Source organism: Myotis davidii, unplaced genomic scaffold, assembly GCF_000327345.1.
Source record: "Myotis davidii unplaced genomic scaffold, ASM32734v1 scaffold745, whole genome shotgun sequence".
Classification (NCBI taxonomy): Eukaryota; Metazoa; Chordata; class Mammalia; order Chiroptera; family Vespertilionidae; genus Myotis; species Myotis davidii.
The window spans coordinates 1,151,610-1,178,528 of NW_006297146.1; the positions used below are offsets into that span (position 1 = coordinate 1,151,610).

General features: G+C 47.7%; 1 protein-coding gene across 1 annotated transcript in view; it reads left to right on the forward strand.

Moving 5' to 3' along the window:
- LOC102761822 (kalirin) overlaps positions 1-26,919 on the forward strand; it is a gene marked incomplete at its 3' end in the record, with an annotated part of 239,793 nt that overhangs the window by 153,384 nt on the left and 59,490 nt on the right. The window contains exons 4-5 of the mRNA XM_006772901.2: positions 10,706-10,898; positions 13,633-14,145. Of these exons, the coding sequence (XP_006772964.1) occupies positions 10,706-10,898; positions 13,633-14,145 (706 nt within the window). The remainder of the gene's footprint in view (positions 1-10,705; positions 10,899-13,632; positions 14,146-26,919) is intronic.

A 26,919-nucleotide genomic window follows, 5' to 3' on the forward strand; every position in this document is an offset into this window, starting at 1 on the left:
CATGCCTGGGCCCACCCTACGATTCTGACACCCACATGGCTGACACCCCACACTCCACAACTATTACCAACTGAACAGCCCAGCAGCCCATACTAAGCAGAAAGTCTTGCTGCCCCCTGGCCTGGTCTGCTGGGGTGGTGCTCATTACAGCTCTCTACTCTACCACCCCACCTGTCATCATGATGGAGAAATGTTATATTTTTTCCAACAGCTATTTCAAGTGAGGATCTTCCTGATGTTCATAGGCGGCATCACAGTGGTAACCAGGAGCAGGGTGGTCCTCATTCCTGGGAAAGGGGTTTCAGCACTCAACACAGGGTGTCCAGGGTCCCCAAACCAGATTGCTTGATGTCTAGGAGGATTTTTCTTCCTCTTAGTTCCAGAGTCCTTGCGGCTTAATAGAGGACCTGACGCAGGGAGATTGACGCCTGGGTGTCTGGTCCAAATGGCCCAAACATCCACCCAATGGTGTGACCCTGAGCAAGTCCCTTCTTTCCACTGGAGCTTGCTGCCCTTAGCACTAAACTGAAGATTAGCAAGAATAAGCACGAAAGTTTCTTCAAGTTTAAGCATTCTGTATCTCTTTGAGGCAAGGTAGTCCAACAGATCCTGGAATCACACAGATAAGATTCAAATACTGATTCTACCTCTTCCTGGCGGCTTTACGAATGTTACTCAACTGCTTTGAACCTCAGTTTCCTTAACTATAGGGCGGGATAATGACAGCAGCGACTTGGGAGTTTCACATGAGGAATCAAGAAGATAATGCATATAAAATGCTTAGCAAACATAGATTCTCATATGTGCAATAAAATTAGCTCTTACCATTAATATATGTCTGTGTCCCATTTTTATCAAAAACAGCTGCTCCGTTTCGTAGTTTGACTCTCATTTTCTATTTCTCTCGCTTGAGGTTCTGAGCTCCTCAAGATTTAGCGCTCCAGCCCTGGGCTGGCTGCTGGCCTCCTGCTTCCTTACTGCACTTCACCACCTCTGCTTCCTTCCTGCAGTGGAGCAGCAGCCAGCATACAGGCTCTTTTCCACCTACGGTCTTTGCACAGGCTTCCCCCTCTGCCTGCATTATTCTTTTTTTTGTCCCCATTCACTACTTCCTTCTCATAGTTTTGGTCTCTGCATAAATTGCTAGCTCCTTATAGTGGCCTGTCCTGATGACCTGATAAGTTTTAAGACTTAGCACAATTTGCACTTATTCTGTTTATCTAGCTACTATCTATGTCCATCTCTCCGCCTAGAATTTAACCTTCATGTTTGTGTCTTGTTTCTATTTATATCCCTAGTTCCTAGCAGCGGGCCAGTCACAAAGTGAGTGCTCAGTAAATATTTGTTGAATGAATAAGTTAATTAATGGATAATATGATCTATTTAGATGGCACAATATTATTTATGCAGCACCTTCCTAACCAGGCTCTTAGTGAGTCATATAAATCTCTGTAAGAGGTACAGAGATTGAGCAGCCAGAGCCTGGCTGTAGTTACCCCACAGGACAACTCCCACAAGGTGATGGCAGTGCATGGGGAGAGCCCTTATCCCATCGGGGATGGAAGGGGATGGAGAGGAAAAGATCAATAAGAGTAGACTTCTTGGAGGAAGAGGCATGTGAATTGAACTCGAAATGTGAGAAGTTATCTAAAAAAAAGAGAGAAGATGGGGTTGAGGTGGGCAAGCATAAAGACATAGAGGGATGAGAGGGCAAAGTGTAATGCAAAATTGAAATTACTAAAGGCGTTAAGAGAGGTGTGGGTAGTATAGGCTGTGTGTTTTAGTTTGGGGAAAGCACTCTGACAGAGGAAATCAGGAAAGACCCCGGGGAGAAGGAAGCAGTTATATCCAATCCTTTGGACAGATGACAATGGGAAGTATCTGGAGTGGTTCACTGCTGTGGCTGGGATAGAATCCAGAGGGACAGTCTGGTTTCCCGTGGCCAGGGACCCGGGGAGGAGGTGAGGAAGCAGGTATTGGAAGGAAGTGGCACTGGGCTCCCTGAGACCAGACCTCCAACCCAGAGTGAAGTCCTGGCCGGGGGTTGTCGCTGGCAGCTGCTTATCCTGCTGTCCAGGTCCCAGACCGCCCTAAACTAATTGAGAATCCTAATGTGTGACACAGGGCTGGGGTAATAATATCAGCTAAAACAGGAGGGACATTCAGAGGCCAGCAAGCAGACCGGTCATGTGAGTGTGGGAATGAGCCAGGAGAGGTTTAAAGAATGGAGAGCTTCAGCCTTCTCTGAAGACACTTGAAAGCATTACAAACAAGAACTGTGCCTAATAAAACCACCTTGGTTTCAGTAGTGGGCTGCTGAATTGTGATCTCTGCTAGGCATGGGGGCCACCAGGAGTACAGAGGGTCAGGGTGACCCCTATTCATTGGTTCCTTACTACCCACTACTGAGGCCCCTCACCTGGACCAGTCAGACCCGGGGCAGCCCTCCCAGATGTCCCCCTCAGTGGGTCGGGAGCGGACTCTGGGGCATCGGATGTGGGCAGGACCTCTGAGCACCCAGAGGGACATCCAGGTCTTCCCCAGAAGTTTTTGACGAGGCTGCCAGGTCAGGTGTATGATAAGAAGCAGAAACTCCATGGTGATTTCATAGCAAGTTAGAAGTAGAGAGGGAAGCCCAGAATGCAGCTCTCCAGGGGGCGTCTGGCTGAGCTCAGACAGTTACAGTGGGAGAGCAGCTGCCAGCCTATAGGGAAAGCCTCCTGAGGCCAAGAGAGAGCAGCTCCTTTGCAGAGAGAACCAGAGAAATCCTCCCGAGTCTGTGCTTACAATGGATGATTCTGTTCGAGAGACCGCTGCTCACCTTTTTGCTCACCTTGGAGATGTTGTTCTGATTGAATTTTGTTGTTCTGTCTGATATATTTGTGTGTGAACGGCTATTTGTTAATACCTATGCTAATCTGATTTAGACAGAGTGAGTCCTTATCATTCAACTCTCACCAACCACACTTACGAGCATCTAGGTGTTGTCCTGGGATCACGTGGGGGACTCCTGGGCCTCGTCCCAGACAGATTTCATCAGAGTATCTGAAAGGGAATCCTCAGATCTTCATTTTAAATGTGTCCTACATGGTTAGTGAAAGTCACTAAAGAGGAAAAAACATCGGCATAAAGCCGTGACAATGCTTTTTTTTGAGATAACACAGGCTCTCTAAGTGCAAAGAGCCCCAGTGACATGTGATGAACAAAGGAACAAATGGTGTAGAACTGAGTACAAGAAATATCTGATCAATCATCCGGTCATCCAGCATGTTTACGTTCTGGGCTGAGAGCCCCTGAAGGCCTGTGAAAAACAGTTCCCAGCTCAGTTTGAAGGGAATGGAATTTATCACAGAGGGTGAGAAGCTGGTCAAGGGGGCCCAGGTCTCGAGCCCCAGATGGGAAGTAGTGGGGCAGGGTGATGGGGCAGGGGCTGCATTCTCCCTGTGAAGTTGGGGCTGGGAGACGGGTGGGTCACTCACTCTCCTTCCACCTTCTCAGTGGATTTAAAGGCCTGCTGTCCGAAGCTTCACCTTTCTATGTCCCCATCCTCATAATACACAGTGCAAAGATTCAGCCCTTGAAAACTTGACTTGGACTAATATCTTTTATTTTATTTATTTTTTATTATTTTATTTTAAAATATATTTTATTGATTTTTTTTTTACAGAGAGGAAGGGAGAGAGACTAATATCTTTAAAAAGGTAAATAATCTAAAGAGAAGAGGAGGGCTACCTGTTAGTTATATTTCAGTGTAACTTGCGTTGCTCAAACTGCTCCGTATGTGAGCACACTGAACGAGAGGAAGAGATTTCTGGGGGCATGGAGGCTTGGGAAAGAGGCAAGCTGGGGAGCCCCTGTAGGACTTGGGGTCGCCAAAGAGTAGTGTGCAGACCTTGGTCACTTCTGGAGTTAGGGAGACAGGGCCAAGAGGTGGGAGTGCATCCAAAACTGCCTCTGGTGACATTTCCTCCAGCATCCTAGAGATCAGCTAGGAAGACTGATGCCAACTCCCACCCAGGTCCTGCCCCGCACTCCACCAAAACTCCCTGACCCCTGAACCCTGACTCCGGCCGCTCAGGTGCTGGATGCAGTGGTTCTGATCTCAGTTAATGACCCATCTCTCTGCAGCAGCTGACACCTGTTCCTCCTGAAATCCTCCCCTGCCTGGTTTCCTTAACTGCACTCCTCTCCAGGTTTTCTCCAGCCTCTCTACATGTTTTCCTCGGGCTCATCTGCGTTCTTCTCCCATCTCTTAAACATTGATATTCCGTCGATGTTCTATCCTTGACTCAGAAGATGGTTCGCCTGATCTCACTCGTTTTCACTGGGTGATCTCACTCTATTCTGTGCACATCCACTACCACCATTTGTGGGTTTATTTATTCAGCAAATGTTATTGAGCACTTACTAGGTGCCAAGCACAGTATGACTCCCTGGTCAAGTTTTGCAACCCACCTTTCTTTTTAAATCTCCAGACGGTATATCAAATTACCCCAGAATTTCATTTATATATGAAATATTATTTATATTTTATTATCTTATATGATAAAAGCCTATTATGCAAATTGACCAAATGGCAGAACAACCAGCTGAACGACAGGCTGAACGACCAGTCGCTATGACGTGCACCGACCACCAGGGGGCAGACGCTCAACACAGGAGCTGTCCACAGGCCCCAGGCCAGCCAAGGCAGGTGTCAGGCAGGGCCAATGAGTGGGCGGTGCCAGGCCAGCCAAGGCGGGTGCCAGCAGGGGCCCCGCAATCACTCCGCTGGTCACCCCACAGATTGGCCCTGATTGCTGACCAGGCCTAGGGACCCTACCCATACACAAATTTCGTGCACCAGGCCTCTAGTTATTAATATTTAATAATACAATAATAAAAATAACTACCTTAGTCCGTGTTTCTTGAGACATGGCTTTAAGTGCAAATGATATAGTAAGGGCATTCTCTTCGGGAAAAACTTGTGAGGGAGTAGGGGGTTGGAAAAACAGAGTAGGAAAGAGGAAGGACCGAGCAAGGATGGGGTCCCAGTCTAGTCAGAGCAAGGCTGTGGTCCTGTTCTAGTCAGAGAACTATTGGGGAAGGACCGAGCAAGGATGTGGTCTCAGCCTAGTCCAGTGATGGCAAACCTTTTGAACTCGGTGTGTCAGCATTTTGAAAAACCCTAACTTAACTCTGGTGCCATGTCACATATAGAAATTTTTTGATATTTGCAACCATAGTAAAACAAAGATTTATATTTTTGATATTTATTTTATATATTTAAATGCCATTTAACAAAGAAAAATCAACCAAAAAAATGAGTTCGTGTGTCACCTCTGACACGCGTGTCATAGGTTTGCCATCACTGGTCTAGTCAGAGATCTACTGGGAGAATGCGGAGGCTCTGGAGCCTAATCACACTTCAGAGTCACTCTGCGTTAAGGTAAAGAGTCTGAGCTTTGGCACCCTTTATAAGAGAGGCACTGCCCTCCCTGGCGTGTGGGCATAACCTCCCACTTGTTTCTTGGAGACATGGAGCCCATCAGCAAGTCCCCAGAGATGGTGCAGGTGTAAGCTGATGCCTACAATGCTGTCGGAGCTGGGGCTGGGCACAGTGGGCAAAAGAGGAGCCCTCAGTGGGACACCAACAGTGTCTCCTACAGCAGCTAAGACTACATCATCCAGACCACGTGCCTGGCACCATCATCAGTGCTTTATGTATTTTAAACTTAGCCCTAAAAATAGCCCTGTGATGTAATTGCTATTATTCATGTTTTACAGGCAGGAACTGAGGCACAGAGGTTGAAAGCGACTTGCCTAAGGTTTCCCAATAGGGAAACGATGGAGCTGGGATTTAGACTGAGGAGGGGTGGTTCCAGATTCCATATCCTTAATGCTACCTCTGCTTCCACAGCGTATTGAGTCTCAGCGTATACCAGGCACTGTGTTAGCCACTGGGCATCCAGCACTGAATGCACACAAAACCCCGCCCTCATGGAGTTTATTTTCTAGTGAGGGAAGACGGACAATACATGAATAAGTCAAATATATGATCCAAATGGTAGTAAATGCTAAGAAAAAATAAGTCCGGGGAGAGGGAGGGAGGGATGGAGAAGGAGGGAGGGAGGGAGAGTGTGAGGGAGGGAGGGGAGGGTTGGGTGACAGCTGCGGCTTTAGGTGGGGCAGCCCAAGGACATTTGCACTAGGGGGACTTACCAAGATCCAGAGGATGTGGCTCCTCTGATTCTGCAATTGTCACTCCCTCTGGTTGAGCCCAGCATACGCCCCCTCTACACAGCTGGAGGCAATCTTTCCAAACCCCCTGGTGGTAGTCCCCCAATTGTCCTCAGGATAAATCCAGCACTCCCACCATCCTTATTCGAGACCTGCTTCCATTCCTGCCTCTTCTCTGGAGTACAAATGGAAACACACATACCCTCTGTCTCAGTATTGAAAATTAATATAGGCTAACAAACTGTTAAATTAAACACGCTCTATCCTTCTACCTTGACTGATATACCTTCATAGTGATTGAGGAGGCCAGCCTTGTTGGACTCCCGAGTTCCCTGCCAGAACTTGGCAGCACAGGGAGACCAGCCCCAGGCCATGCTCTGCCTCTCTGTGCCCACTCCCCAGCTCTGTCTTCCACTGTGCAGGGGTAGGGGGAAGGGGGGTCTCTCATACATGTGCACTCTCCAGCTCAAACATCCATGTTCTAGCCACACCTTTGCAAATAGATGCCCTTTGCCACCCCTCAGGCCTAGGTGTGCTCATGCTGATGGTGCTACTTGCCTTAGAGCAGTGGTTGGCAAACTCATTAGTCAACAGAGCCACATATCAACAGTACTTCTTCAAAATAGACTCGCCCAGGCCAAAAACCGACTTCTGCGCATGGGCACGAAGTTTCAATAGCACTGTACGTGTGCGCCCGCACATGGTATTTTGTGGAAGAGCCACACTCAAGGGACCAAAAGGCTGCATGTGGCTCAGGAGCCACAGTTTGCTGACCTCGGCCTTAGAGGATTAGACCTGGGGTCGAGCTACACAAGGGCCCAGGATGTAGGCTAAGGGCTCTTTGGGCAGAGAATTTTAAGGTTTCAGGTAATAGGAGCTTCATTTACAAGGGGGTGAAGGTACAGTACAGACTTCATCTGGGCAAGTCTCCTTGGCCTTAGCGTGGGGTGGGAGAGGGGAGGGTATGCAAGGGGAGGGAATAGGGCTGTCAGAAGCACTCAGAGCATCAATCTCTTCCCTACCCTTATGCCTAAACTAGAGTGAATTACTTGAACTTTCTCAGTATGCCATGCTCCTCGGCGTCTGTGATTCTGTAATATTGCAGACTGCAGAATACAGGTCATTCATTTGGACCCCTTGCCACAATTTCCCTCATCTCCTATGAGCTCCCTAATTAATCCTCGCATTGCTTACCCTAACCCCCACCGCCTATGACCAACACAACACTCACAGTGGCGATGGTGGTGGGATGTAATAGAATATAGTGACCCGAGTGTGGGCGTTACAGTCAACAGCCCTGGTTCTGATTATTTGCTTAGCCACTTGCTAGTCCTGTGACCTTCAGCAGGTTCTGTGCCTCAATTTCATCATCTCTTACATGGGGGTTACATGCCAAGTTTATAAGGTATTGTGAAGATAGTGCAATATCGTCTTTCAAGTGCCCAGCCACAGTCCCTGGCATAGAATAAGCATCTAGTGAGAAGTTCTTTTCCCTCCCCCAGCTCTGCCTCTTACTTGAAACCAAACAAAGCACCTAGAGAGACCAGGCTGTCTCACAGAGATGCCAATTACATTAGCTCCCAGGGGCCTCTCTCCCCATCTCCTGCCTTAGTGAGAACTTCTAGAGAATGTTAGTACCTCTTTCTACTGTAGTTGTCAGAAACCTGCTACCCCACTTAGATGCTGGGATAGTCAGACTCCAGCTCTTGGTAGCAACACCAACTGTTGCTAGGGATGGTGGTTTCTCATGTCAGCACAATTATGGCAACAGGGATGGAGCAGGTGCACAAAGAAGTTGGTCATATCAAAGGAAAGGTAAGACCTACAGGTACCTTGCAGCACCTGACCTAAGTGGGCATGCAACAGATGTGAGTCAAGCTGAACAAAACTAAGCTCAAAGAGAAAAGTCATTAAATCCCAGTAGAAAAGTGGATAAAAGAACTGTGTAGGTAAGTCACAGAAGAAATACTTCCAGGCCAATAAGCTCTAGCTAGTAAACAGAGAGGTACAAATTTAAATGGGCAAAAATTTCAGTGCTGATGAGAGTATAGTAAGGGGGCGGAGGGCATGTCATGTGCTGCTGGGACGCTCGTGCACAACATGTAAGCTGATATATCTTTCTGCCAAGTAGTAATGAGAATGGTTAAATAAGGCATGGTGAAGGTACAGATGGATGGACTATGTGTCATTCGGTGTGCCAGCTTCAAAGAAATTTTAAACAAGGGAAAAAACTATGTTACAGTGAAAAGTAGAACACTTTCTGGTATGAAAATTACATGCACAAAGAAGATTGGAGGGAAATAGGACAGAGTGTTAAAAATTCCTGCCATTAGCATCTCTTATATAAATCTTTGAAGTTTTCTGTATTTAGCAGGTGTTTCTTTTATAATGGGAAAGACATTCCATAATTTAGAGAAATGGCACATTGCTTTCATACAATAGATCAGAGAAAATTATTTATGGATGACTCTGGCCACTTGTTGACACCGATTTGGGAGGAACAGAACTTCCATGCTGAGTCTAGTCCTTTGTATCAGCAAGAAGAAATGGAAAGTCTCCTGCCTGGGCAGTTCCCCATCTAACTGGGAGGCCATGGAAGTTGCCTTATGCTGGAGACATTCACACAGTCATGGCGGCTGTGGTGTCTTCACCAGGCTGCCATTCTCATCACTGTTGAGATTTGAGAATGAAGCCGGAAAAGGTATTTTGTTTCCATTTGTGGCTTAATTCTTCCCATTGCGGCCTTACCTCCAGTAGTGGTAAGCGATTGGTTGGTGGAGGCACACATCTGTGGGTCATGTAACATGCACAGTGGTTTACGCCAGTACAATCCAGGGACTAGGAAAATTAAGTGAAAGACCCTAAGGAAATTCTACACCAGGGTTTATATAAGAATGTGAAATATCCAAAGTATATTTTGAGTTATAAAATAAAATGGATAGGTTAAATAAGCCAAGAAGAAGAGAAGAGCCTCTAACTACCAAAACATAAACTTTCTTCCAAACTGATATGTTGTAACTATTTTGACCCCCCCCCCATTCTGATTCTTAGGAGTTATAAAGTCCAAGTGCTTAAATAAACTTTGCTCTTTAATAAGTTACATAGCAACATCTTGATTGATTCACTAAGGCTGCTTAGTTTTGGTTTTCAAGATGGTCACTGTCACTTCTTCTGGCCTTGATTTTAGGAGTAGCTTCCCCTCTCTTAAATTCCTGAAGTAAGAATAAGATTGGTGTGCCTTATTCATACCCTGACTCTTATAATGGAAGTACATGAGACAACAGACTATATCCATCTCTTTCATCAGTCCCACATTTGGCTGTCTGTGAGTAATCAGCATGACTCAACAATCTGATTTCTTTAAATATATATATATATATTATTGATTTCAGAGAGGTTGCTTTGAGTTGCGAGCTAAAATTAGGGTTACGAGCCAGCTTCAGATATCCCACCGCTAGTTGGCGCAGCGAACGTCACAGTGAATGCCACAACAACACACCGGGGATTGAGCCCGCATCCGGGGCATGTGCCCGGACCAGGAATCGAACCTCGACCTTCTGGTTCATAGGTCAATGCTCAACCACTGAGCCACACCGTCCTGGCAACAACCTGATTTTTTATAAGTTAACAAACATTAGAACTACAAGTAATACATCTTAAATACAGTGGTGACAAATATGCCTTATTCATACTTTGTGTACCATCTCTTATCAATGCATAGAATCAACCTAGAATCTTTTTTAAAATATATTTTATTGATTTTTTACAGAGAGCAAGGGAGAGAGATAGAGTTAGAAACATCGATGAGAGAGAAACATCGATCAGCTGCCTTCTGCACACCCCCTACTGGGGATATGCCCGCAACCAAGGTACATGCCCTTGACCGGAATCGAACCTGGGACCCTTCAGTCTGCAGGCTGGCGCTCTATCCACTAAGCCAAACCGGTTAGGGCCAATCTAGAATCTTTTATTGAAAAAGATTCTTTGGCTCCGTTTGGGTTCAGTGGCAAAGTGTACCAGTGACTGCCATTGCTCTGGGCGTGGGGAAGGGCAGCCCTCATGCCAAGGATTTTCCATCTCAGATATTAGGGCCTCACGGTCCCTGTTGGTACAGGGCTTGTCTTCAAATAGGAAAAACATGATTCTTCCCAGGAGCGAGAGAGACAAAAACTAAATGTAAAATCAAACAGAAATTGGAATACCCAAACAGTAAACACCCCATCAAGCGCCAATGACTATAGGGAAGGCTGAGTCATTTGCTGAGTGCTAGGAGAAGGCAGACACCCTGCGGCAGATGGGGTTAAGCCAGGAAGGTCTTCTGAGGCAGTGCATTTTTAGTGGGATTGGAAGGCAGCCCGCAGACCTGGTGTGAAGTTGGAAGGGTGGCCCGATGAAAAGGAATGCAGATTTCTGGATGCTTTTGGACTGTGTACTTCAAAGTCTCAGCTGCCCAGAGTGACCATGCCGGACCTCTGACCCCCCACAGTGAGGACGTGTGCAAACGTGGCTTCACCGTCATCATCGACATGCGGGGCTCCAAGTGGGACCTCATCAAGCCCCTCCTCAAGACGCTGCAGGAAGCCTTTCCAGCCGAGATCCATGTGGCCCTCATCATTAAACCCGACAACTTCTGGCAGAAACAGAAGACCAACTTTGGCAGCTCCAAATTCATCTTTGAGGTGAGCCAGACCGCTCTCTGAGCACCCCTTTCCCTTCCGCCACACACACATCTCTCACTGTGCTTCTCCATCCACCCTACTGTACCCATGTCTGTGGCTGGTATTTCTGGAGTCCTTGGCTACTGTGGCTTTACCGGTTAGTATCTAGAGAGGAATACGAGGATCAAGAGATCGTCCTAATTGCACAGTGTCAGTAGGCAATTCTGTGTACTATTGGTGAGTATGTAAATTAGGACAGTTGTTTCTGGGGGCAACGTTGTAATTTGGCCCAAATGCCTTAAAGTTTATGGCTATTGATCTAGTAATTCTTCTTAGAAAATATTTGTAATATAAAAGCTAAACAAAATCTCTTGAAAATCTAATTATAATTATAAACAGATAATGGTCTACAAGAATGTTCATTCATCATAGTGTTTTTTGCCATAATATACACATACATATATACAGATATATATATACACACATATACACATATACATGTGCATACACATAGTTTGTATCCTGAATATCCATTAATTTTGGTAACATTAATTCACAAATACATGAAGCTATTAAAATCATATTTAGTTATATGTCAATTATATCTCAATGCAAATCATATTTAGAAAAATAGTGTCTTTGAAAAATACTTATGATATATTGTTTTAAAAAAGGAAGGTTTCTAACCATTATGGGAATTATAATCTGAAGTCTGTCTTTTAAGTGCGTAATGAAGAAGACTGAGAGACACGTGAAAATGTTAGTAGACTATTAGCAGTGGCTGGATTAAAGGTGATTTTCATTTTCTTCATATTTTCTATTTTCTCTTATACACAAGGAGAACGTGTTATTATTTTCTCTTTAGCTAGGTTTTCCCAGACAGCATATGAGGATTTTTAATGGTGACACAGCAGATTAAGTCAGTGATTTAGGAACTTTTGTTCCAGCCAAATCCAAGCTGTTCCCCTTTCCCGGAACCCTAGCCCTCATCTGCAGGGGGATGAACCTTGTGTACGTGTGCATGTTGGAAAGGCGGAGCTGCACCTAAACTTATGCAACTTTCCACTCCAGACCCTACCCCCCAGGCCAGGAGTGCCTGTGTGTGGCGTGGTGGCCCCAGTAGTTTGTGATGGAGCACAGCAACCTGACCAACTGACCGAAGTGATTCTCACTCTGCTTAAATAACACAAAGAATTTGACTTGGTATAAAATCAGCTCTCCTACTCTCCCAGCACGCCCCCCCCCACCCCAACATTAGGAGCCCTGTGCTTTAAAAATATATATATACATTTGCAGCCCTGTTTCAGTGCCATGCCACTTCATTCTGAAGGGTTTTCAATATACTAGTATAGATTTATTGATTTTAGAGAGGAAGGGAGAGGGAGAGAGATAGAAACATCAATGATGAGAGAGAATCATTAATTGGCTGCCTCCTGCATGCCCCCTGCTGGGGATCGAGCCCACAAGCCAGGCATGTGCCCTGACCAGGAATCCAACCGTGACCTCCAGGTTCGTAGGTCAACGCTCAACCACTGAGCCACACCAGCTGGGCAGGAGCCCTGTGTTTTGTAGTTTTGGTTTTTGTATACAGAGGTGGTGATAACAAGCCTATATATTTATAACCTGAAAAGAATGAAAGTACTCTTTCCAACAAGTCCTGAAACTGTGTTTCAGTGTGGCTGCTCAGCCCTTCCCCTCTTCCTTCGCCACAAGTTGAGCAAGCTTGTCTTTGCCTCCTAAATAAGAAGTAAGGAGAGAGCTGGGGCCTCCTACTCAGAAGAGTATTTATAAGGCAATGCCTTACGAACAGCCAATGAAATCCCTCATGCAGGCTGAGGGTACAGGCTTGTTCAATAGCAGATACTTAATGACTAATTGGTGCATATAATCATGGGAGACTTCCTGGACGTGGTAAACTGGGAGCCAGATTGGAAGGGGAAAGTGCTCTAGAAGAAGGGCTGCTCAAAGTTTAATGCACAGAGTCCCTGGGGATCGCGTTCAATGTGGATTGTGATTCAGCAGATCTGACTTCTGAGATGCTGCTTTCCAACAAGCTCCCAGGGGGTCTTAATGCTGCCGCCAAGGGCCACACTTTGAGTCGCCAGGATCTAGATTAGCAGAGGTTTGTATCAGTGGCTGCACATTAGAGTCACTTGGTGAGCTTTTAAAATTACCCATGCACACACTCCAGTCCAGGCCAACGAAATCAGAGACTGGTGTCTGCTACCAGGAGAGCCTCAGTATCGGCAGAGGCTCACCCAGCCCAAGGCAGGAAGCTTGACTCAGACCGTTGCAGCCCAAAGTTGACCCACACTGCTTCATGCAACCGTGATGATGTCCTGGGTCATGGGTCTGGCTGGGTTTTTAAGCTCTGGAGAACCAGACCCTCAGGCACTCCTGCTTCTAGCATCTGAAGTCCTGCTGTGGTGACTCGGGGGTGGAGAGGAGGAAGATGAAGGCAGCTGAGACTTAAAGGCAGCCTTTCCTGGAATAGCAAGTGGTGGGCAGGTGGAGAGGCTTTTGGAGGCAGTCAGCTGGTCTGTTGAAACTGCTTACCCTGGCTGATTTGTAGCTGATGACCAGCAGGCCACGTGCTCACCCACCGGCCCTTTCCTGCGCAGGCTGTGGTCATTATTACGTGGACTTACCTTGGCCTCTCCCCTTGACTTCCTCCCCTCCTGCCTACAGCTGCCCTGGTTTCCCCTCACTCCCCCTCCACCTTCACTGAGTCACCCTCTCTGTGTCTGTCCCCCAGACGAGCATGGTGTCCGTGGAGGGCCTCACGAAGCTGGTGGACCCCTCCCAGCTGACCGAGGAGTTCGACGGCTCCCTGGACTACAACCACGAGGAGTGGATCGAGCTGCGGCTGTCCCTGGAGGAGTTCTTCAACAGCGCCGTGCACCTGCTCTCACGCCTGGAGGACCTGCAGGAGATGCTGGCTCGGAAGGAGTTCCCCGTGGACGTGGAGGGCTCTCGGCGGCTCATCGATGAGCACACTCAGCTCAAGAAGAAGGTGCTGAAGGCCCCCGTGGAGGAGCTGGACCGGGAGGGGCAGCGGCTGCTGCAGTGCATCCGCTGCAGCGACGGCTTCTCAGGGCGCAACTGCATCCCCGGCAGCGCTGACTTCCAGAGCCTGGTGCCCAAGATCACCAGCCTCCTGGACAAGCTGCACTCGACCCGGCAGCACCTGCACCAGATGTGGCACGTACGCAAGCTCAAGCTGGACCAGTGCTTCCAGCTGAGGCTCTTCGAGCAGGATGCAGAGAAGGTAGGAGGGGAGCCGGCCCACCTGGGGCTGGGGTTTGGGGGCAGGTGGCCACTGCTCTTTAGAGAAACTGATCGAGGTTGCCAGTTCAGCTTTCTGATTAATGACTTTTGTGGAAAGTTTTTTTAAGTGTTTATTGGTACACATTTATTTTAATCATCTCTGGCCATTGCTCACTGACTCCTTAAAGCTCTCCTTATATAGTGTTTATTATGCGCCAGGCACTGTTGTAAGCACTGAGTATAAATGAACGCATTTTAACCCTCGGAAGGCCTATAGGTAGATGTATCATCATTATCCCATTTTACAGGTGAAGAAACTGAGAGGCTAAATAACTTGGCCAAACAAGGCAGTGCAGTGCAGCTGCCGAGCCCATGCTTTTCCCCACGGCTGGACACTGCCCCTCTCAGGACCTGTACTGAATGGTTCGAGCTGGCTGAGCAACAAAAATAATAATACTGTTACCAGCCGCAGTAACATGACTGAGGGACTAGTGCTGGGCAGTGTACTCGACTGTTGACAAAGCATTCCACGTGCAGAGCCTTACCTAACTGCACAGCTCTCCCACCCCTGGAGGTGCGTGGTGCTGCTGACCTGCAGGGAAATGGGGTGCTCCTTGATCTTGGGGCTACAATGGCAGACTTGACATATGAATCCAGCCTTTTTCAGCTTGAAGTCAGGGCTCTCTGTGCCATGCGCTTCATTCAAAAGGTTTTTCCCCAGCAGCTCAGCCAGCACTTAAGCAGGCCCCAATGTTCTAGCAGTGAATTTTCATAGCTTTCTCCTTATCAGGGGAGATATGAGAAAGGGAAAAATATATATATATATCATGTAGTGCTTCGTTGCTGAGGACACAAAGGTATCTTCTCCAGGTTTTTTTCAAGGTAAAGAAGAGAGTTGCTATTATATGTGCTTTAGGGGGAGTGAAACGGGCTCTCCTCCTATCAGTTTTCTGGAAATAACTTTTATTTAAATGCATAATGCTACTCTGCATCTCTCAGTAACCTATGGATTTTACTGACAGTGTCTAATATAATGGTTTTGTGTCTTTTCAGAGCTCATATTGAAAATATCTCTAGATATTTTTAAGTGATGAAATCGGGATATGAAACTATATAATATACATAGATGCATAACCCATGGACACAGACAATAGCATGGGGAAGGCCGGGGATGAGGTGGAGGGGGTGCAAAAAGGAGGGAAAAGGAGCAAAAAACACAACTCTATATAATGATGATCCTAATTTATGTGAGAGTGCCAGCATAGGTATGACTGGAGGAAAATTCAGCACAGTGTTAATAGTTTTGATTCTCAGAGGACAAGCTTATGGTTAATTTTAATTCCTCGGTATAAATTTTATGTATTTTCCAATTTTTTATAATTTATAATCAGAAGGAAATCAATACATGCCATTTTTAAAGACTGCACAGCCCCTTTCTACAACAGAACTTCTGAACATCATTTAAGTCAAGGGACATTAAAGGGGTTTCTTGTATAACCTTAGGAGTTGCAGGGTTTTCCCTGACTTCCTGAGGGCTCTTTGCCCAGGGGCCTGGCAGCCTGGGTCTGACCCTGGCCTGCTCTGGGAAGGGCCGCTTGGACTATGGGATCCTGTCACTGTCCACCAAGCTATGAGACACCAGGTCAGGAGCCAGCGGCCCTGGGAAGCCGGTGGCAGGTACTCTGGCTCCTGTGCCTGGGGTAAGAAAAATCTGGAATAGCTCCTTTCTATTTGGGTTTTCTTCTGCTCTGGGGCAGGGGACTGCTTTCCGGCCTGGCCTAGCTGGCCATTGCAGTGACAGGGACAGAGGGGGAGGCAGGGGACTAGGTCTGCCTAGATGTATTTTAGAGTTTGAGGCACTTCACAGCACCCCGGAAGCTCAAGGGTAAAGGGAAGATGGCATGGGGCACAGATGGTGCCTGTTTTGAAAGTAAGATGAACCATATACCTTTAGCACCAGAAGACCCTGGTAGGTAAGGCTGACCTTTTGCAGGGGTCCTCAAACTTTTTAAACAGGGGGCCAGTTCACTGTCCCTTAGACCGTTGGAGGCCGGACTATAGTTTTAAAAAAAAACTATGAACAAATTCCTATGCACACTGTACATATCTTATTTTGAAGTAAAAAAAATAAGCCTAGCTGGTTTGGCTTGGTGCATAGAGCGTTGGACTGCAGACCGAGGGGTCCCAGGTTCGATTCCGGTCAGGGGCACATGCCTGGGTCGTGGGCTCGGTCCCCAGTTGGGGGTGTGCTAGAGGCAGCTGATCATCATTGATGTTTCTATCTCTCTCTCCCTCTCCCCTTCTCTCTGAAATCAATAAAAATATATTTTTAAAAAATAAAACGGGAACAAATACAATATTTGTATTTGCATGTGGCCCGTGGGCCGTAGTTTGAGGTCCTCTGTTCTAGAGTCAGACAAGTGCCAGTCCACTAGGCAGTAATTGCTGCCACACATACATTCTCTCGATTCATTCTCTCTCACAAGAATCACATGGCATATTAGTATTCCTCTTTTATAGTGGAGGAAATGGAAGCTCAGAGAGATGGAGTGGCCTGCCCAGGATCACACTGCCAAATAGAGCCAGCATTTTGTCTGTCTCTAAAGCTCACCGAAGCTCTTATCCAAAAGCCATACTGTCCTCTGCTCCTAGGACCTGCTTCATGCCACCGCTGAGCACTGCTTGTTAGTCCCTGAGTCCCCGCCCTGATGACTCCAGGGAAAATCTCAAATCCCACCTCCCGATGCTCACTCAACAGCAGGGTTCAACCATTCTGTGGACCCCTTCTAAGAGTAGTATTTGTAAATGTACAAAATAATATATTTAGGCTTGGAAAATAATTATTGAAGTACAGTTAATAAGTTTAAAAATAGCAGTTAACATGTACTTCTTTAACATGTTAAATAATAAAATCTACTTGAAGTCTCACAATTACCATTGATTTTGAAGTAGCAATGAGCAAAAATGATATTTTAGGGTAACTAACCCTGATGTGATATGAAGATGTGTATTCAGAGGTACAGGTATTACGAAGAGCAATGTAGCTTGTTGCCTACATTCATAATTGAAGAGAATGCTATATTTCAGTTGGAGGTTAGTGAAAATAAAGGCATATATTTTCCCCCATCCAAGTACATGATCCCTGAATCCAGTACTTTCAGTTTAGGTTCCATGTACCATGGTGTTCTCATGCCTTATAAAGAAGTGTGTGTGTGTGTGTGTGTGTGTGTGTGTGTGTGGTGTATGGAGGAGGGGGGGGAGAGGGGACAGAATATAATAAACAAAACAGAGGGAGTGAACGGATGATGGGAAGAAAGCAGCCCAGGAATATTTTGTCATTGAGTCAGTGGTGCAAATGCCACTCAGGCTTGACCCAGCTGCCACAGAAAATGTGCTGGGAGTAGGGAACGGGAGAAAAACAGTCCTTTTAAGTTGCTTCAAGATTAATTTAAAATATCTGTGCAGAACGAAGTGTCTCAGCCCTCTACTTATTTGGTGTTTCTGAAAGGGGGTGAGGAGGGTGGCGGTTTGGGCGAGGGCTGTGTGTATGCAGATCCACATCTAAACAAGGGCGTGAGGAAATAGTTACTGCGTGAGCCACGCTGAGCTTCCTTTCTGGTGGGAGGCTTGTCGGAGACCTCTGATTCCAGATCCGGGAAGCTCTTGGCAATCGGAGGAGTCTGGTGCTCACCCAGCTTCTATTTTTGTTAAGGGTGGGCGCAGAGTCTCCCCTCTGGCCTGTGGGGTGGCAGCTTGGTCCCAGGCCTTGAATAATAGGTGGTGCTCCTCATTTGCCAGCTGGCCTTGGAGAGTGAAGGCACCTCTCACCATCCCCATGACCTCTGTGATGACTCCCAGCATTCTTCATCTTGGGGGTGGGAGGTGAGGTGGAGAGGGAGCTATTATTTCTACCCATGAAGCATTTAGGGAGGAGGGACTCTGTTCAGTAGATAATTCATAAAGCAGGGCACCCATTCATTTAATAAATGTCTGTTGAGCAGCTGTCATGAGCCCAAAACAAGGCACTTAGATAAGGAGGAATTGGCCAGAATTTTTGCCCTGGAGCAGCCAGCTGTCCTACTTATTATGATGTATGACTGCTGTGTGCACCTCACTGTCCTAGGCACAGCCTCTGCAACTGGGAGTTTTTAGAGAACAGGTACATTGCAGCTCAGAAATGACGGGAAAATCTTAGTGAGCAATTTGTGGGAGAGCTGGATGATTCAGAGGTCATTCCAATAGCATCCAGTGCATCTTGCTGGAGTATGAGCATCGCTGCCTCGGACCTTGCCCGCTGGTCTGTAACTAATGGGCCTGTCCCCCACTGTGTTCACCGAACGCAGGCTGGGTCACTCCTCATTAGCCAGGCGCAGATTATGGCTCTTTTTGCCGCCCTGTTTCATAGCTGGCTGCCCCCTCAGCTGCCATGGAACCTGTGCGAAGGTGTCTGCCCTGTAATCACACCCCATTCCCAGAGAGAAGGGAGGTCTCTTTCCCATTAGGGGGCAATTTGTGGTATTAAGGGTCATTAAGTAGACTCATAGATGTCCCCTCGGAAAAGGGAAGGGTGGGCACTACTCAATGGAGGATCCCCCCCCGCAGGGTCCTCCCCTTTCCTGGGTACCTAGGACAGCTTGAATGGTATGGCTGGAAGAGACCCTGATAGGGAAAAGTCTACCACCCATTCACTGTAGAAAACCCAGCCTTACCATCCTGATGGCAGCCATGTGACCTCACTATGCCCGTCTATGTGCTGATGCCAATGAGAAGTATCAGAAAATGCTGAAGCTCTGCACTGCCTGCCTTCTGATGTGGGGAAGGCCTACAATCATCCAGTCTTTACAGGGAAGGAGAAGTGCTTAGGAGGGCTCCTGTGCACATCTAGACTTAACTGACGGAGAAACCTTTGTCTACTCTGCTTCTGAATAAGAGGCTATCCTGATATCTACCAGGGGCCCACACCCTAGTTTTGCCCAAAGCCATGCCAAAAAGGAGTATATTCCCACTTCCTGTGGGAGAATCACCCAAAGCTTGGGCAGAGCTCTCCCGTGGGGTTTCCAGTATTGGAACTGCACTTCTTACCGGTTGATGCAGCACACTGTGCTTGTTTCACGTGTAAACCTGTGCTTGGGGCGCCCCCACAAGATCTTTATCACCACGCTGGGAGGGGGTTTAGGTTCCCACCTCCTCCAGGACCAAGGCATCTGCCCAGATGAGGACCTCTCATTTGCTTAGGGGAGACTGGCCTCACCACACCGCCTATGGGAAAGCTCCCTTTGAAGAACTTAATTTTAAATGTCTTTCTGCATGTTCATTCTTGCATGATGAAGTTCTGTTCAGCCATGTTCGTGCTGAAATGGAGCTGTATGAGTGGGGTCCATATTTGTCCTGGGATGTCACTTACTGGTTGGGAGACCTTCGGTGCATCTTTGACTTCTGACCCCCAATTATATTTAAAAATAAAAAAGATGAAGAATTTGGGCTAGCTCAGTGACTTCTGACTTTCCTTCTGCCTGCACATGCACTGTTCTCATGTATGATACTCTCTCCTTGGGACAACATCTTTCAGCGGGAGAAGTGGTGCCGGACATGTCTGTGATCACGGCAGTGGTGGCAGTGGCCCTGGCGTGGAGAATGGGCTTGTAAGGGGGGACATAGCAGCATCTCCAGCGTAGCTTGATAGAGACCCTCAAAATACCGACTTCTGTGCATGGGCCACGAAGTTTCAATCGCTCTGTATGTGCACGCCCACACATGGTATTTTGTGGAAGAGCCACACTCAAGGGGCCAAAGAGCCACACGTGGCTCGCGAGCCGCAGTTTGCCGACCACTGTACTAGGCTATATAAAAAGATATGACTAAACCATGCAGGCTAGGAGAAATCACAGCTCACCTCCTCTGCGCTTTTCAGGGTATAAAATGAGAGTGGGCAGTAGGGGAATACATTTTCTGGAAACTTTTGAGACACTTGTCACCTTCTGCTTTGCATTAGTAGCTAATAATGTCTTATTCTTCTACAAACGTGGGACCCGAAACACTTCCTACAGTCCATCCAAGGAATACACCTATGCATTTTTATACTATTGGAGGTCTGTGCAAACGAAATAATGTTACTCTCATTATTCATGGGGCCCACTGGGTGAAGGGCATCACGGTAGGCAGCAGGGCACAGTGCTGAGGGTTACATGCTTATTGTTCTGCTATTTGTATGTCCTGTTCACCACATTAGCAATTCAGGACATCCCCAGGATGCCCTGTCACTGGGCAAAGTGTCCACCGCTGTTTCCTATGCTCTCCCTCCAAAGCATAAACAGTTCTGATCACTCCCTAGGGCCCAAAGTAGGACCCAAAGTCTCATCCTGCCTGGGGCGACGTGAACCAATGGGGCCAGTATGGAGAAACTGCGCTGCCTCTCCTTCCTGCCGTCCCTGGCCCACTGCCTCCTCTCTTCACCACAGCTCCAACCCCCACGCCTCTCAAGCCAGCAGTGTGCATGGCTCCACAGTCGTTTGTCAAACTGAAGTGCCATTGTAGTAATTATAATGCATAGTCTTTTTGGAATGTTGGTTTTTAAAGTGTTCTCACACCCCTGACCTTAAGAGAGTTTCTGTCTGGTCCAGCCCTTCCTTTTGCATAGAAAACTTTGACCCAGAAGCGGAGACCCACCCAAAGTCATCCATCATGGTGGGTCATCGTTTGGTGCTCCCTCCTACTTTGTGTGGCAGGCATGAGTGTGAGGATCATGTTACAGAGGGGAAAGCAGGGACATGGTGATTTGGGGAGGTGTGCCTGGGATAGAGACAGGTAGGCAGCATGGGAAGATATGCACTCTGCTCTGAGGCTGCCCCTCCCCCAACACCTCCAACACCCACCACCTCCACCACCACCACCACCACCAGTTGCCTGAGGCTTCAAAGAGCTGTGACCTTTGGGAGCTGTTTCCTACACTCTCCCTCCAAAGCAGAAGGGCAAGGTGTTTAGGGTCAGTTTGTAATTTCCTGCTTCTTTTTTTTGTTTTTTGGAGAAAGGCTCTAGTGCCCATTACGGGTTTTTTGTTTGTTTGTTTGAGAAACGCTTTAGGGTCCTCTCAGTCCTGCCCTCCCTTCTCCTATGAGCACCAACTGCCCTCCACCCCCACTCCCCCGCCCCATTGACTGGGCTCTCGGGGAGGAAGTGTGTCTGTATTCCACCCCAATACAGGACACAGTGTCCTGTATTATTTCCAGCCTCCTGATCCTGGGAATCTCTGCTTACTTTTTCTCATTTCCTCCCCTTGAACATTAGAAACATTAGATTCCAAAAATAATCTAAGTCACAATGTTCTGCAGGCTGCATGTGTGAGTGTTTTCTCCCAAAGTTGTTTTTCTCGCTACATCCTTTCTCTCTCTCTCCCTCTCCTGCATTTCCAGCGTATGCTGTGGTCACTAGGTCTGCACCAGGAGAGTGGGTGTGGGAGCAACTGGAGGACAGAATGCTTGGCATGGGAGGCCTGGCTCCCTCCCAGGTCTCTCACGAGGTCTGGAAGGGTCCACGACCTGAATAGTTATATGCGAATAGCCTGCATATGTGGCCTCTCCTCATGAATGGACCCCACAGGACGGCAGACCACATGGTTGGCCCTTGGAACTGAGAACATGAACACTGTGCTAACAGTACTTTCCAGAATCCAGGTTGTCACACGGGTTCTGTCCACAGCAGTGTAGGTGAGCCAGGAAAAGTAGTGACAGTGAAAGTTGTTTGAGGCCCAGGAAGTAACTGAGAAACATTCGTTTGTCAACATTGAGTGCCTACGGTGTGTCAGGTCCTCTCTCCACCGCCAGCACCAGAGGGCGGGGGACACTGTGGGGAAAATCAGGTTCTGCATTGATGTGATTCTAATACCCCGTAAGAAAAAGATGGCTTAGAAATAGTAACCACTCCAGGGGTTAGACCCCGGTTAGATATCAAGGTCTCTGTCCCTTACTCAGCAGGAGTTAGGTTTGGGGGCTCTAGTGTATATGGGGGAGAGAGTGGGAGTTAGTCCAAGAAAAAAGAGAAGCTGCCAGCTCTGCCCCAGTAGAGGAAGTGGAGGAAATGTCTTAAGTACCTTTTTGAAGAATGAAAGACACACAAAAAATTGAGTCTGTGGGGTGGGGCTTTTCAAGATTCCTTTCCAGGCATTTCACTTTGAAGAACCCATTTACCTCCCTTCCCTTCACCTTCTGTGCTACCCCACTGCACCCCTCTCTTTCCTCTCCCATTGTGACCTCTGTTCTCCTTGACCTTGCACCCCCCACAGTCTGTACTTTCCTGCCCTTTCATGCATCCATTCTCTCTGAACTTGTTGTTTAGCTTCCCTTTTGCAGTCCTGCTTCCTTGGGTGGAGCTAAGGAAGAGCCCCTTAGTGGCTCAGGCCTCTCACAGAGGACAGAGAGAGCACAGGCCAGAAGAGCCAGCCAGGGCTTCTAGAAAGATCGCTGGCTTTGCAGTCACAAAGACGGGGGTTTGAATCCCAGCATAGCCACTCCCTACCTGATAGGCTACCAGTGGCCTGTTCACCTTCGCTGAGCAGTTTCTTTGTCTGTAAAATGTAGAATTTTAATAAATGCAGGATTGTTGTATGGATTTAAAAATGTATATGTGGCCTGTTCACCTTCTCTGAGCAGTTTCTTTGTCTATAAAATGTAGAATTTTAATACATGCAGGATTGTTGTATGGATTTAAAATGTATATAACCTGGCTGGATTAGCTCAGTGGTTGAGCATCAACCCATGAACCAGGAGGTCAAGGTTTAATTCCTGGTCAGGGCACATGCCAGGGTTGTGGGCTCGATCCCCAGTAGGAGGCAGCCAGTCAATGATTCTCTCTCATCATTGACGTTTCTAGCCCTGTCTCCTTCTCCCTTCCTCTCTCTGAAATCAATAAATAAAAACATATTTTTTAAAAATGTATATAAAGCATTGGTATGCCTAGAACTTAGTAGGTGTCCAACAGACAGTAGGCTTATGGAGACAGACTTGAGCTGAATAAAGCATTGGTATGCCTAGACAGTAGGCTTATGGAGACAGACTTGAGCTGAGTCACATAGGTGGGATCAGGAGTGGAAGAGAGGCCTGGGGAGGCTTTATTGCATGACCTGGGGAGGGAGGGTGAAGAGTATTCACAACAAGGATGCCAAGCAGACAGTGGGCAGCATGTGGCAGCAGGGCATGGAGGGGACCTGGTGCCTGGGGAAACCAGGAAGGGACCTTGAGGAGGACCTGCTAGTCAGTATTAGGGACAAGATCTGCTGCTAGTAGAGGGAAAGGGAAATGGAAGCATGTGACCAGGTTGGCAAGATCTTAGAGCACTGTTGCTGAAGATAAGCCAGTTAAATAAGTGCCGGATATTTTGCCGGGGCCGGGCAATTGGAAGACGAGCTGGAGTCAGGCCTTCCCACATTGGAGCATAGGGCACTGGTGAGCAAATAGCTGCTGCACAGGGAAAGTTCTCTGCGGTGCCAGTCACTGCTGTAGGAACATAGATGGTGAAACATTCGGCCAAAGTTAAGGTCCGGGAAAACGGAAGAGCATGTGCAAAAGCAAGGCAGCCTCAAAGACCAGGGTGGGCTCTGGGAGCTCTCACTGTCCAGTGTGACTAGAGGTCAGGCTCCATGGGGAGGAGTACAAGAGGGAAAGTCCTTGACATGCCGGTCACCAGGAGTCACAACAAAGAGGGGCAGAAATCTGACCACTCCCAGGGGGCGACCATGAAAGCTGGATTCTGGTGAATGGTTCAGGCTGGTCCAGGAGCATCTGAGAATGCTAGAATCTTTGACTCAGTCAGAGGGGCTACCCTTAACCCAGGGCAGAGCTCCTCTAGCCACCCTCACTGACATGCGTTCTAGACTCTGGTGAGCATTTCTGGCGTCGAGGAAGCCACAGCTTTGTGAGGCAGCCTGTTACACAGCACCATTTGTTAGAAGGTCCTCCTCCCACCAGGCCCGGATCTGCCTTCCTGGAGCTTTCACCATGGGGTCCCAGCTCTGCCCTCTGGGGTCCCCCAAAACTAGCCCCTTCCTCCTCTCACAGGGTAGCCCTCCAATGACTCGGAGGCAGTCCTCATTGCCCTTCCTGGTGGTTTCTGCTCCAGGTGAACTCCCGTCTCTACTCTTTAATCGGCCTTCCCGTGATGGGTTTTTCAACTATTAGAAAGGATGGGGAAGGATCTACGTTTCTCGAGCCCACTTTCACAAGGGAGAAAATTATTGTGTATGTAGGTGCACTTGTTTCTTGTAGCACAAGTTAGTCAGTCTGAAACTCCAAGATATTTCCACCCAGATAATTATGTTCTGTCATTCAAATAGAGAGGCACTGGCATACGTGTGAACTCAAGATGATGTCACGGGTACACGTAGATAAACTTCAGTATGAATGAATTGAGTGGACAGGTGTCAGGTGCCCTGAGGTAGGTGTGCCCAGGTCAGCAGTCATTACTCCTCCTCAGGGAACAGTCTCCTTCCAGCCCCATCCCTGGCCCATGACTCTCCCTGAGCAAAGCTGCAGTTTCAGGTTCTCATCTTGGGGAGAGTCAGAAAACCCATGTAGAACATGCCAAGGAACATTCATTCCCTCGGAGGAAAGCTGCCTCTACTTGAATCTCAGGAGGGTTCTTCCCCCACACTCCCATTCTACCTTCACCAGGAAACCTCTCTTTCTCGCCCTTTGGCTCCCTCCCCTCCAGCTTCTCCTTTGAGATCCTTTTCTAGGATAAGAAAGCCCCTGCTGTGCTGAGAAAAGACATGTTCTTTCTTGGTATAGAAAATACAGGGATATTCCGTTTTCTTCACATGAGCAGGTTGACCAACTGGTCCTACCTCAGAGTGGCACTCTTCCTGCCCTAGGAGATTATCTTGGGGAGCTGACCCTTGTCATGAGGTGCCAAGAGGAGGTGCCATCAGAAAGACGTAGGCTGGAGAGCGAGAGTGGACTTGGGCATTCGGCCTCATCATCAGGACGGCCTCTCCTGTGTTTTGCACTTTCCCACCTGCTCCTCCGCTTGTTTATACCACGTCCCTCCCACTCTGCCTACGGAAACCCTACCCTTGCTGAATGCCCAGTTCACGTGCTACTCTCTCGGCGCTTCCCTGTTGGAAGTTGTTTTTCTCTCTTCCGGGTATTTTCCTATAGCCCTTATCCAGACTGTTCAAAAGGGCCCTGTTCCAACCCATCGTGTAGTATAGCTTTATGCCAAGTGATGATACATTTATGCTCAAAGGCCTCATTCCACCAATTACATTGCAGATTACTGGGGGGTCAGGATCAGTGTCTTAGACAGCTCTGTGTTCCCCAGAGGCACACAGCCAGTGCCAAATAAAATAATGGGTCGTGGCGTAGTCTGTACTCACTAAGCTGCCTGATGGAACAAACATTTGTGAGCACTCTGGGCTGGCACAAGAGCACCACCTACTGCTGAGTGGTGATTTCAAGGGACGCCACTCTAATGCTCTCACTTTTTTAGCAAATTTCATCTTGCAATTTGGAGACAGGGAATATACTAACCCCAGTGTGAGCAGATGAGGGGGGAGTGGGAAGGAGAGGGGAAAACCCTGGAGACACTAACGGAAAGAAAATGGGCCAGCCTGGCCGGCATGGCTCAGTGGTTGAGCGTCAACCTATGAACCAGGAGGTCATGGTTCCATTCCAGGTCAGGCCACATGCCAGGGTTGCAGGCTCGATCCCCAGTAGGGGGCGTGCAGGAGGCAGCTGATCAATGATTCTGTCATCATTGATAGCTATAGAAAATGGACCAGGTGACAGACAGACTGGATGTTAGGTAGGAAGGAGAGCCCAACTTTAATGGTGACAGTAGGATGGGAGTAGAAGGGACTCCCAAAATATTTTGGAAAAAGGATGGATCACTAAATCAAACTCAAATTTTAATTTCTTTTAAGACACAGAAAAGTGAGAGAAGGTTACTAAAAACGTTACCATGTGTTACCCGGTTATTGCATATCCTACTCTTAGGGACAAAGGCCCTGTGTAAACACAGGAATTCACCTTAGTCCTCTGAATAAGATTGTTAATGGAGGGTTTTGAGGAGCGATTGAGCTCTTTATTCCAAAAGTCCTTCTTGAGCTCCTGCAGGGAATGCTCTGCCAGCTGGGGTCTGGAAACTGGATGCATGACCAAGCACCGCCTCCAGGATGTACCTGAGCCTGGCTCCCGCGTGGCCCCTCACCTGCTTGCTAGGAGCCATTGCTGAAGCTACTGCTGGAAGAGGAGAGACGATGGAAGGAAGAGTGTGAACTCTCTTCCTCAACCTCAAGGTCAAGCCCTCCTAGCACAGACCCCAGCTCAGTTCGGGCCCCCTTCCCTCAGAGAGGGACTCCCGGAGGAGGGCCACCTCCTACTTAGCCCGTGTGAAAATGTTTTCCAGATGTGCAAGTGATGGGCACAGCCTATTTTAGGATGTGTGGGAGGACTGGATGTGAACATCCAGAGCAGACACTATTTTTTGCAGCAATAATAATAGTTACCATTTACTGAGTGTATCCTGTTTGCCAGGAACAAGCATTAGCTCATCTAAATTAACTTGCCAAGGGCCAGATCTCAGTTTATGCCTAAATTTATAGATGGGCTACAGCTGGGCACTATTTTCTTCCCTTGAATTAAGTATGGTTTGACCTCTTCAATTCTAGATTTTGGGAAGTGAGTGAAGCACATTCCCTCACTCTGTTCCTGAAAATATTTTATCAGCATCTGTGGTTCAGAGGGAAGGAATTTGGCCCCTTGGAGTCAATATCCTGGGGCTGCCT